Source organism: Ochotona princeps, chromosome 23 (genome assembly GCF_030435755.1).
Source record: "Ochotona princeps isolate mOchPri1 chromosome 23, mOchPri1.hap1, whole genome shotgun sequence".
In the NCBI taxonomy this organism is placed as follows: Eukaryota; Metazoa; Chordata; class Mammalia; order Lagomorpha; family Ochotonidae; genus Ochotona; species Ochotona princeps.
The window spans coordinates 20,475,545-20,487,935 of NC_080854.1; the positions used below are offsets into that span (position 1 = coordinate 20,475,545).

A 12,391-nucleotide genomic window follows, 5' to 3' on the forward strand; every position below is an offset into this window, starting at 1 on the left:
CAGGTCAGAGTATGCTAGGGCTCCACATCTCCCTGTCTGCCTTCAATAGCTCCTCCACATGGCAGATGCTCTGGAACCCACCACAGGCTCTGGCTCAAGGAGTGGGTTAGAATTAACCATGCGATGCACTTTACCTCCCAGAAGACAGGCAGCTGAGAAAGTTCACAGGGGAAAAAAATGGAAGTAAAAGTTTATTTTGGTGCAAAAAATAGGAAATCCGTGCATAGCTTTTTTCATCCTACCCATCTTCAACAAACTTTTTGAAGACCCTTGTCTAGGAAACAGGGTAAGATCCTTGAGGGTTGACTGGGCAGTTAAGTAAATGTTGGTCTGCGGGTGACAGTTCTCTTAGTCATTGTTCCTGAAATCTAACAATTCAGTAACTAAGTCATAGAAGGAAGTGTGATGGCAAACAGTGCAAGGCAACAAAGACTATTTTCTGTGTTTACCAGTGATGCCCCTGACTCCCATAATCCTCTCCGGTGATAACTGAACCTCCTAACCACCCCAGCCCTGCCCGGAGGGAGGTGCATGTATTCGCTCTGAGATTTAGGAATGACAATAGAAAGCATACGAACAAGAACATGCATGGAGAATATTTACTGCTTGCTTTGAGTCAGGCATAAATCCTTGGGCTCCTGCAAACATGTTGGAAACCCAGAGGAAGCTCCTGGCTCCTAGCTTCAGGCTGGCCCATGTGGGAAGTGAACCAGCAAGTGAAAGATCTCTCCTTCTTGCTCTTTGTAACTTTACCTTTTAAATCAATTCTTAAAAACTTAAAAAAAACCTGGTAAGATGAGGAAAAATATTTATACCCCTCTTCTGAGGAAAATGAGGGCAAATTTGACACAGCAATAAATGACTTTACAGAACATAGCTCATTTTATTCTTCCATAACTGTATCAGGTAAATTATTTCTTTTTCAAATAGCATGATTTTTTAAAAAAGGTTTACTTGTTTATTTGAAAGGTAGAGAGAAGAGAAAGAATTCTTCATTCTCTCCACAAATGTTTGCAACATTGTAGGGCCAGGACATGCCAAAGCCAGGAGCCAAGAACTCCATCCAGGCATCCAGTTGGTTGGCAAGGGCCCAAGCACTTGGACCACCACCTGCTGCCTCCTGGGTTAGCAGGAGACTGGATCAGAAGTCGAGCAACCAGGACTAGAATTAGTGTTCCCATATGGGGTGGAGCCTTCCCAAATTGGGACTTGATACATTGTGCCACAATGCCCACCTGAGCTCACTACTTTTTATTTACCCTTTTTCTATAGAAGAAAACTAACTTAAAATGTGATATTATTATATCCTGGGTGTTATAAAATAATAACTGTAGGAGTTTTGGCAACTTAATTTTAACAGTAGCAATTTCAAAGTCACTCACCAGAAAAAGAAATACACTAGCTGTGCTTGCCACCAAGGGATGGCCCAACTGCTGTAGTCCCTCTTAACAGAGGCATCCCTTCCATAATGTCCCTTCCGACAAATTCCTATCCCGGCCTGGGCCAGGAAAAACTTTCTCGTAAGTGAAACTCCTTGCACTTGACAGTGAGACTTGTAAAAACCTTCACTTCCCTATTTCACTGCTATGAGGAAGCTGGGAATTAAGTTTTGTGCTCAAAGAGCATTGTTTGTGTTAGCCAGTTTTTTTTTAAATTTGGGGGGGTTGTAAATATTTGTCTTTCGTTGTAAACTACCTTAAGTCTCTTTTGGAAAAAGGCACAGTATAAATAAACAAGAAACAAACAAAACACAGTCCTGTTGGGGCCATGCTCAAGATGTAATAAGTTAACCCCCAAATACTTTATGTAACACTCCTGAAGTCCTTTTATCTGAACAGGAATATTCTAGACAGAATTCTGAGCAGATACTATCTTTCATGGTGTTTATCATATTTATCACATTTTTTCATGTTCCTCAAACAGCATTCCCAGCCACTCTGGGTAAAGAACATCAAGTCTTTGAGAAAATTAGCTGATTGTTCTCATATGTCTTCTTGTTACAGGATCTAATTAAAGGTCTGAATCATGTCCAAACTTGTGCTCTGAAATAAATCAATTGAAATCTACGTTTATCAGTTAGGGTTAAAACGAAGAACAATTTCACCCGTTTCAACCCTTGACCAGTTAATATATGCTTAATTTGCAGATTTGTTTGCAGTTCCAAAATTTCTTCCAGGAACACAGCCATATCATGCCCTGCTGACGGATAAACACTGTACACATGAGCTCATGCATCCACAGAAGCCCGTCTGAGGGCTGCGAGGTTAGTAATTGAATCATCAGACCCCTCTCGTCTCAAGTCTGCCGCTTTGGAGATGGCTCCTTTGAAGAGCACAGCGTTTTATTTCTACAACTTTGATTACAGAGGTGATGCTGCATTTTGTTTCACTTAGCATTATTTTGTAGTTCAGCATTTATGAAATCTTACAAAAAGAAAAGAAATGCCAAAACATAAAATTTGGGAGAATAACCAATAGCTCGGAAGAGGAGTGCAAAATAATTAACAAAGAAGCCAGTCCTGCTGACCCAGCAAGTACTCACAGCCCAGCGTCTTGCTGTTTCATTCCCATTGTATTTCAGCCTTGTTCTAGAATCCACACTTTGACTTCTAGCTATGGGCCTTGCTGTTTCGTTATTTTATTGGTTTGACAAACATTTCTGGAGACTCACTGTTTGGCAGCCTCTGTATTACATAAGCATCAGAAGGAACATTCCAGAGATACTTATCTTACAATCTCTCATGAAATTATAAGCAGTAAATATTATGTAAAATAGCATTTATAAATAGATGGGTCAGTGGCAAAGTAAATATAAATGGTATCAGTCCATAGCAGTTGGAATTGAGCTGAAATTTCGTGCAGAATCCAAAGTGGCTAACTCCTATTTCATGCAATAGATAAGGAAAATGTGTTCTTGACAATGCAGACAATAGACCATATCCAGTAACTTAAACTGGGTTATGCTGCAAACACTGGTAACATATAAAGTTCTTGTTTTATACAATGTAAAAATCTACTATTTTATGGAAATATGAAATCCATTATTTCTCCTAACAAGGTGTATTTGCCACAGCTTTTTGATGTGCGTAACATGTGTTCCTGAAAAGCTAAAGCAAATTACTAAGCGTCCTACCTATGGGGGATTATCTATTGGGGGCAGGTTTCCTCTGAAGCCCAGTACCTTCCAGACAGTCTGGCTGTAGACCACCATCCAAGACCCTGGCAGGAGCCTTCGCAGGGCACTCACAGGGTCTTGTACAACTGTCACCATGGGCAGCTGAGATCTCTATCCAGTGGGACTTCGTTTTCTCTTATATTCGGGCTTGCTGGAGCCGTTTGGGCATGCTTTATGTATTTGTTTTTAAAGAGGACCAGGTGTGAGAGCGGTACCTATTGCACAGGTGTGTTGTGGTGTTTAAAAGAGCGGCTGGAAAACAGACACAGTCTGCCATGTGTGTATCCAGTGGATGCTAGCCATTTTTCTCCTTGTTCGTCTTCTTTCTCTGTCTCTGTCTCTCTCTCTCTTCCTTTACACTGTCCCCAACTACACAGTGGCAGGTTTGTGTTTAAAAAATTTGCAGAACATCAAAATACAAATCCACGAATTTTAATTTTTTTGCACTAAAACCATCTTTCAATTCCAATTTTTCTCAAATCTTTTGAAATACACTGTTATATATATGTATATACGATACAGAAGTCAGTATTTTATGTTATATCCTGAAAACTGAATTTTTTTCCCCATGGAAAGCTATTCCTTCACCCTGAGCAACACAACAGCCGCATGATTTACTTGGGTCATAGGTAAGCTGCTTTTTTCATTAGAAAGTTTTTTAAATTACATTTTACAGTTGTGTTAGGGGGCGAGATTTGGTGCAGCCACTTTGGATCTGGCCTCCTGGGAATGCTCACTCGGGGAGGCAGCATGTGATAAGATGATGGTTCAAGGTCATGGGTCCCTGCCACCTACACTGCATTAGTACTAAGCCATAGGACTTATGAGCTGTGCCTAACAGGCTTCTCAGTAGGGGAATATAGATAGATATCCCAAACCATGAAGGAGTCAGCGGGGGAGTAAACAGAAAGCAGTGTACATCTTAAAAGGGATCCAAGTGCCCATAATACAAACATGTTTTCCAAACAAGGTCTTGGGATGACAGGAAGCTGAAGTTTCAGCATCCCCAGCATGCCCATATGGGACTGGACCATTTAGTATGGCACCGATGGCTCCTCTTTTGCTACCAAAAAACCGTACTGTCCTCCAGGGAATCCACTTTTCCATGTCCCTTCAGGTGTTTGGCAGCCCGGTTTAGGTCATCAAGAAGGGAAAGTTCTTTAGAAAACCAGTTTCATTTCGCCAATTAACAAATGGTTTTGGAATCACATGCAAGCTGGTTTTTTTTTTCGTTTTTTTTTTTTTTTTTGTCAAAACCACGTCGTTGGCTCTTGTGCTGATGCATCCACTAAATCACAGGTAAAACAAACAAGCTGTTTCCCATGGAAGGTGTGTCTGCCGAGTCCTGTGCCTCTGCGTGCCAGCGACCGTCTCTGGCACATTTCTGAACTTCGCACAATTAATTGTGCTGAAGAGAACACCATCAAACGCGTCCGGCACGGGGCGTAAACATCTCTAAACCCCGTGTCCGCGCCATCAAACACTCTCCAGCTAATTTCATTTGGTGCATTACTCTGCAAGAACACCCAGGCCAAGTGAAACTGCGGAAATGGGAACAATGCACCGGGAGTAAAAGAATCTCACCCCATTAAGGGATCCGTTTTTTTTTTTTTTCTCTGCACAAATAAGCCCACCACGCCTTGGAGGCAAGACTGGATGGCTCCAGGATATTGTCAGGATGCCCCCGCAGGCCTCTGGGGCTCCGGGAGAGGGAAAGTGACCCCTGCCACAGCTCCTCCGCCTTGCGGGCAGTTCAGGTAAACTTTGCAAAATCTACGAATGTAAGCAATCGCCCACCACCCCGCATCCTGAGCGTAGACGCTCGGCTCTGGGGTGCGTTGACCAGGGCGGCTGTAACGTTTGCAGCGCGCACCAGACCCAGCTTTCCGCAGGGCCGCCGCGCACTCAGGACCCGCCTAGGGCCAGGATCTGCCCAGGCCCGGCCGCCACGCTCGCCCAGGCTCCGGCACGACCTTGGCGAGCTTGACAAGGCGACCGGAGTCTCGGCAGAGGCGTCACCCTCAGCGCACGGGACCCGCGCGCGGCTGGGCGGCTCCGACTCCTCGGGGCTGGCCCGCGGGCGCGCAGCCGGGCCGGGGGCGCGCGCCGGCGGCTTCCGGCGGGGGCGCGCGGGGCGCGGGCGGGGCCGGGGGCGGGGCCGGGCCGCGTTGCCCCCAGCCGAGCGGCGTGCAGGCGCCGCCCCCGCGCGCCGCAGTCCCGGCTGGAGCGTCTCCGGCGCGGCGGCCGCGGCTGTTCCCGTTGCCTCGCGGCAGCTGTGGCGGCGGCGGCGGCGGCTGCGGCTTCTGGGGTTCGCGGAGGTCAGCGGGCGGCCCATCGCCGGTGGCCTCCTGGAGCAGCCCAGCGCTGGGACAGACCGGGCTTCCGACGAGGAGGCGGCGGCGGCGGCGAGTTGTGCCCGGCCCCCCTCCTCCGCGGCTCCAGCCCGAGGCGTCTGCGGACTCCGGGCAGCCCCGGGGCGGCGGCCGAGGCGACGGCGGGGCATGGCGAGATAGCGGCTGGTGAGTGCCGGGGCGCGGGTGGGCGCGGCACGGGGACCAACCGGGGGGTCTCGGAGCCCGGAGCGGAGTCCCGGGGGCGCGCGGAGGCGCGAGCGCCCGCGGCCCGGGCCGAGTGGGGGCCTCGCTGCGGCCACTTGGCCGGGTCCTGGGCTCTGGGCAGCTCTGCCGCGGGTCGCGTCGCTCTCTGTGCCAGCCTAAGGGGCCGGTGGGCGCCAACTTCTTCCCTTGCTGGGGCGGTGCGCCCCGTAGCCAGAGAGTACCTGGGGGATGGGAAGGATCCTTAACAGTTTGTACCCTTCGGAGCTGGGACCAGCCTAGTGGCCCCTTACTTCAATTAGTGCCTCGTCCCGGCTGTTTTTCTGATACGGCTCACCTGAGTTTTTAATGTGCTTACACCTGAAGGCGCTATAATGGTTAAGCTCCAAGTGTCGGCGTGCCAAGTTAGGCTTTGGAGAACGGTGCTATTTCTGATACGTGGTTTGGAAACACCGAGCTGGACACCCCCGCACGCACACCAGGGGGTGGTGAGCACGCGCGCGTGGGCTTGAGTAATGAGATTCTGGTCCCCACCTATGGTTACCAAAATTACGTACGTGTGTGTGTGTTTTAAATTTGCAGTGGAATGTCTTGGTGTTCCGTGTGTTTGCGTGTGTGTGTGTTTAATGCAGTCACATATTGAAATAATGCCCTTTGTTGTGTCGAATTGCGTGTATAGGAAAACACAGTTCTTGGCATTTCTTTTTGAACGTGTTCTTTTAAAGAGACGTTTGGTTTTCACCAGGAGCTTCAGTTTAAAGTTTATCTCCCCAGTTGTTTGTCCTTCAGGTTCAGATTTGTCTTTGTAAAATCTTTGCTTGGAGGAAGATTCATGGGTCATTTCGTCAGGGGTCCAGAAAGGATCCCGAAATAGAAGCAAAGCGCCCTCCCGACAAATGCAAAGCCCAAGTGCTTGGGAGGTACGAGTGCTGCCTGTCCCTCTGCCTCAGTGGTTATTTGGCTGCAAAGCTGAAGTTCTGTTTTGCTAATATCAGAAGGTGGGGAAGGGAACCCGAGAAGAATTTGTTTTTATCCACAAGAGACTGGTCGTCTTGTTTCTTGGGTGGATGTTGCCTGCTGCAGCAGGTGGAAACAGCCCCTTGCGTGTCTGTGCTAGGAGGCTGCGGCGGGGGTCGACGGCAGCTGTGTGTCAAGGTGAGCCCAGCAGCTGTGTGTTCTCCCAGATCCGACCCGAGGCACACAGTGGCCGATCCCCAGCGTGCCCCCCTCTTTGGCAGAGCCTTGCATCCTCATTTGGGAGATGAGAAATAGCATCACTGAAGGGATCCCGCTTCTGTGGGTTTTGCACTGAAGGGTGGTCCTGGATGAGTGTGTTGGTGAGACTCTAAATTATTTATGTCAATTTATGGGAAGGGGAGAGGGGGGAAGGCGGTGTGCTCAGCCTGGAGAAGAGTCGGTAGGTGGATGAGAGAACAGCAAGGGAGCTCTGCGACTCCCAGCCCTGGTGGCCCGGAGCCAGGGGTCCCAGGCTCTTGGTGTCTCTTTCCAGACACAGCCTGATGCTTGGACAAACAGCCTGTATGTGTTCCTTGTTTGTCTTTCTGTCAAGGAGGATGCCCTGCCTATAGGCTCTGCACCAGCTCCCCTCCCCCAGTACTGTAGCCCTCTAGCAGCGCCTAGGAGAGCTGTCTCATGCTCTCTCAGCCACTGAGAACGCCATTAAGGATGCGCCATAATTTATTTAACCTCTCTTTTATGGAGACCCACGCTGCTCGTTTCTGTTGTTTTACTCTGAAAGTATGGTAAAGCATTGTCTTTGAGGCTTCTAAGTGGATCCCAGCAACTCCCAGCAGCCCAGAGGCAGAGGGGTAGCTTGTCTCTGATCATCCCATCCCGAGAAATACCACCCCCAGGGACCACCCCCTCCCTGGGCGACGCTGTGTGTTCTCTGACTTCCAGTGCATGGCAGCACCTTTGGGCGTCGTTGCTGTGGAGTGAGAGCCACTGTGGTCAGGAGCTGAAGTCTTCGCTCTTTCTTTCAACAAAGGAGGGAGATGAGTACAAAAGGTAATCACACTCAGAAGAGTTTCAGTATTTTTGAAAAATGGAGCGAAGGCTGAGGCTTGTCCGTCATTGGCCCCGGGAGTGGCTTGCGATCCGTGCACTTGTTTGCACTCAAAGCCCTCCCTTCTGTGGGTGAACCAACAGTATGGCTCAGTGTGTCTACAAGATGCTTACAGCTTTTAAGAGGGGAGAGCATGCTTTTGAAAACATTTGGCTTTTGAGTTTTTTTTTTTATGAAAATTTGGAATCTAAGTACTTTTGAAGCAAAATATAGTAGTAATGCTTATGGGAGATTTGGAACCTAGCATGGCAGAGTTTGAATGTAGGCTGATGTTGAGCTCTAGTGTTTTCATTAGCTTGCTTTTGATGGTTGTAAGCTATGATCTTTTGAAGAGTTAAAGAGCTTTTTTTTTAAAAAAAAGACTTATTTTCATTACAAAGTCAGATATACAGAGAGGAGGAGATCCGAAGCCAGGAGCCAGGAACTTCTTCCTGGTCTCCCACACAGGTGCAGGGTCCTAAGGCTTTGGGCCGTCCTCAACTGCTTTCCCAGGCTACAAGCAGGGAGCTGAATGGGAAGTGGAGTAGCCGGGATTAGAACCGGTGTCCATATGGGATCCCAGCACGTTTAAGGCGAAGACTTTAGCTTCTAGGCCACGGCACCGGGCCTTTGAAGAGTTAAATCTATTAGCTTTTAAAGCATTCTCTTTTTCCTTTGTTACTTGCTGCCTGTCACTTTGGTACTGTCTACATTTTTATGTATGTTTTTATGTATTATATATTTTTATGTATTAGAAATTTGTATAATATTGTGCATTTTTCATTGATAATTCTTTGTTGAATAACTGATCCTTTTCCTGGCAGCTTGCTAGAGACGAAGATAAAGCTGTGCACAGGCTCAGTGGACAGTCTGCATGAGTTACTGTCCTAGTGAGAGAAAGGGATGAAAAGCCGGAGGAGTGCTTAGGGGGGTGTTACCAGTCCTGGATGGTCGGACAGTGGGCTTCCCAGGGTTGGGAGGGCCAAGGTGGGGGCTGCTGTTTCAGGTTGAGTGGCTCCAGAAGATTGGAGGACTCTGCTCTGAATTGTGCCCACGGGGCCCTGATCCTTGATTTTGCCTGATCTGTTCCACTGCTGACACTTTCTCCAATTGTTGCTTTAAATCAGTTACACTTGGTTGCTCTTCCATGAAATTGAAGTAGGAAACCTTAAAGACACACCTTTTCCAGTAAATTACAGTGATCTCTAAGGGATTTAGTCAGCACTTTAACCTTTGCTTTCAGGAGAGTAGCCATTTGCTTAAGTGCAAAGTTTTCAAAGATGCCTATGCTGTGTATCGACTGTTTTAATTCCCCTGGCCAGCCGACAGACCGTCAGGAGCGGTTCAAGGTCTGTGCGGTGGGCAGGTACTTCTAGTCTCACGGGAGGACTGTGTGCGTGCTCTATTTTAGGGAGTTTCAGGAACTGGGGTATTTCCTCTTCCCAACTTCTACTCTGTTTCTAAATATATGTTCCTTTATATTAATTGAAACCTTGGGAAACGAGTTTGAGGCCAAGCAGTTGGTATGGCTGTCTGGTAGGAACCTGCTCTCCCCTGGTGGATCACCCCTGGTCTGACTGCTATCAGGAATGCTATGATCTTGCACAGTTGGGGGCTTTAGGTTTTTTTTTTTTAAATCATCGTTATTACTTCCTATTCTAATTGGTTGGTATTTGGATGCTGTAAGTTGTTTGCGTGAAAAATAATTTTATCTTTCAGCTTTCCCTCCTGGCTCTGTGCGGACTCTGGTTAGTGGATGGGTTCTTGAAAGTCTCAATCTTGGGTAAAATAGCCTTACCTTTTTGTAATCTTGCTTGTGGTGGACACTGCCAGTACATGGCAAAAGTGTGTCACTTGTTGCTGTAAATCTAATGGTGTAGATATTTATGTTAAACGCACATGTATCAAGCATTTTAAAGGAAAGGAATGAAACTTTAAATATCCTTTTGTGAACAGTAAAAATTCAGGAATTGCAAATTTGTCTTAGATTGTCTTAAGTGATAGCAAACATGAGGTTTTTCCTGGTTGTATGTTGTGTTGGTGCTGCTCAAGGGAGCAGGGCTGGTGTTTGTGGGAGTGGAGGGAAAACTCCTAGGGGATTTATGAAACAGATGCAAAGGAAAAAATTGTAGTGACTGCATGTGTGGAGTTGAGAATTGTGTGTGTCAGTATTGTTAGGTGGCAGAGTTCGGGAAGGCCACAGGAGGGCTACTACTTCTGGGGAGAGAGAGAGGGGGGCGGGGAGAGAGAGAGAGAGAGAGAGAGAGAGAGAGAGTGTGTGTGTGTGTGTGTGTGTGTGTAACTGTTCCCTGAGTAGTGGGAACCGCATGAGCCCTCCTCTGCCTTCCTCTCACTGTTTCTCCAGGGAGGCTCTGGACCCAGGACCAGTCGAAGTGGTGGTGGCAGGAACATCTGGGAAATCATAAGCGGTCACAAAAGCTTGGTGTCCGTTTCTGGCATTAGTGCCAATAGGCCAGTGAGCTGAGAACACGCTCTAGACAGAATTTTGTGTGCCTGTTATGTTTGAGACTAGAAGTAAGCCAGAGAGAGGAGAATCCCTGACCAGGAGTTCAGGCCAGGGGCCTGAGGATGACGGTCACTGCGACATGATGGCGTGGAGCGTGATGTGGGGCTGAGTCTCTGAGCTGGTAGCACAGGACCAGCTGCCAGCTGTCCCTGGGCAAGAGACTAGGAGACACACGGCTGTACAGTGTGTCATGCTTTAGTGTTGCAGTGCTGTATGGAGGTAAAGAAGATGGGAACATGTTCAGAACCTCTCCAAAGACAACTGTATGTCATTGAGGTTGGCCTTATCCTGCCTGGCCTCCTTGGGAGGGACCTGTTTGGGCGGGGAGCCTGGCTCTGATGGTGCTAAAGACCTTTACAGAGCTCAAAATGCAAAAAGCTCTTGTAAATGATGGAAAATTGAAAATCCATCTGACTCTGATGCTCTGGAGCATCCTGTTGGCCTCGGAGACCTGGAGGTGTTAGGATGTGAGCAGAGTCCAGCAGATCTGACCAGCCTGCGGCCGCCGTTTGTCAGGTCACGGCAGGCATGTGAGCGCCCTCTGGACAGCAACTACTCGAAGGCAGGAACTTGTAAAAGAATTTTGAGAACTTAGCTTTACCTGATACCTGTAAAATTTCATTGAGTGTACTGCCTCAGGATTTTTCTTACTTAGAAAAAAAATAGCACATGTTGCTGCTAAAACCCAAACTCTGAAGTCAGGCAAGCAAGTGAAGCGGCGGAGTTTTCTTCTAGTGTGGTGCTGGCTTTTCTCAGCCTGGCCCTGTGAGGTTTCTGTCCTGGTAAAATGATCATCCTGTTAAGTCCAGTCTGTTGACATTCTCTGTCACTGACATTTTATAATTTGTTATATAATATGTGTGAGGACATATCAAAAAGTTTATGAAAAGATAATTCAAAGATTAGCTTAATTTGGTGCAAAAATTTGAAACCTATACCTGGTGTTTTCATAATACAGGTTTATTGTGGACTTCTTGAAGACCCCGGTATACTTTTAGAATCTGTCATTTGTCACCAGGCTTGTTTGCTGTGTTTCTAGATGGGTTTTTAGCAATAGTCTCACTATTTTTAAAACTCATGACCATATAGGGAATTGGTTCTTTAAAGACAAATCCAGCCAACTGGAGGATTTTTGGAAATTGTCACTTTGAAATGGGCTGGTGGGTGTTTCAATTGTTTTAACTTTCCAGGAGGGCAATTTTGTATTACTCATCAAAAGCCTCAAAAATGTGCCCTGTCCGTTTAGTCAGGCATTCCCACCACTAGGAATTTAAAGAAAAAAAGAACCAGTGCTCTATACAGAGACCAACCTATGGCTGTGGCTGCAGCCTGCCTGCTGTGTGCATGTGTGTCCTGATTCCCAGCAGCGCTTCCTCCTGCACGGTGATTCTGAGCTTGTTGGGCACTCCACGCTTGGGGTGTCGGAGGGCAGGAGGGGACCTCTGGCTCACCTCCAGGTGCTGCTTCCTCAGCAGTGTACACACATTGGAACAACCTGATTGGCAAAAGTGATTTTTGTGATTTTCTTATGAGTGGTTACAAACTAGAAGCGACTTACATGCCTAGTAACAGGAAAAGGGAGTGAGTGAACTGGGGCCCCATACAGGTCCGTCACAGTGAGGTAGGAAGTATTTAGTGAGGTGCAGGACATGCAGAATTTGTGGTTGCAGAAGCCTGCTGCAGAGCGAGAAATGTCAGTTGACTTGAGTGTCACTGCTCTGGCTTTAGTTTTCAAAGACTGTGTGTTTGGAACATGGTTTTCTACATGTGAGGTGGGAGGATTCCCGAGTATAGTGTGCGAAATGTTAGCTGATTGTCCTGCTTTCCTTTCCTGTTTGCAGAGGGGGAGGGACCAGATCCAGGCCGGTTCTTGGGTGTGTGCGTTTGAGCTGACGCTGTCTTCTGCCTTACCTGCGAAATGGGAAGAACGGGTTGAGCTCCCAGTGCCTGCAGCTGGTGCTTGCACCGTGCCTGTTACCATGCCCTCGCTGATCTCATATGATGCTTGAGGCCAGTATATTCTTAGTAACACAAGATTTCTAAACTGAACAGTTTTGTTTTATAACACAT

General features: G+C 47.6%; 1 protein-coding gene across 2 annotated transcripts in view; it reads left to right on the top strand.

Annotated features, from left to right (window-relative positions):
• Nucleotides 1-4,815: 4,815 nt before the first annotated feature.
• LIFR (LIF receptor subunit alpha) overlaps nt 4,816-12,391 on the top strand; it is a 57,871-nt gene continuing 50,295 nt past the window's right edge. The window contains exon 1 of one of the 2 annotated variants that reach the window (XM_058680145.1): nt 4,816-4,931. In XM_058680145.1, the coding sequence (XP_058536128.1) occupies nt 4,831-4,931 (101 nt within the window). In that variant the 5' untranslated portion in view covers nt 4,816-4,830. Of the gene's footprint in view, nt 4,932-5,369; nt 5,694-12,391 lie in introns of those variants that run through there. The other variant, XM_058680146.1, reaches the window with a different exon arrangement.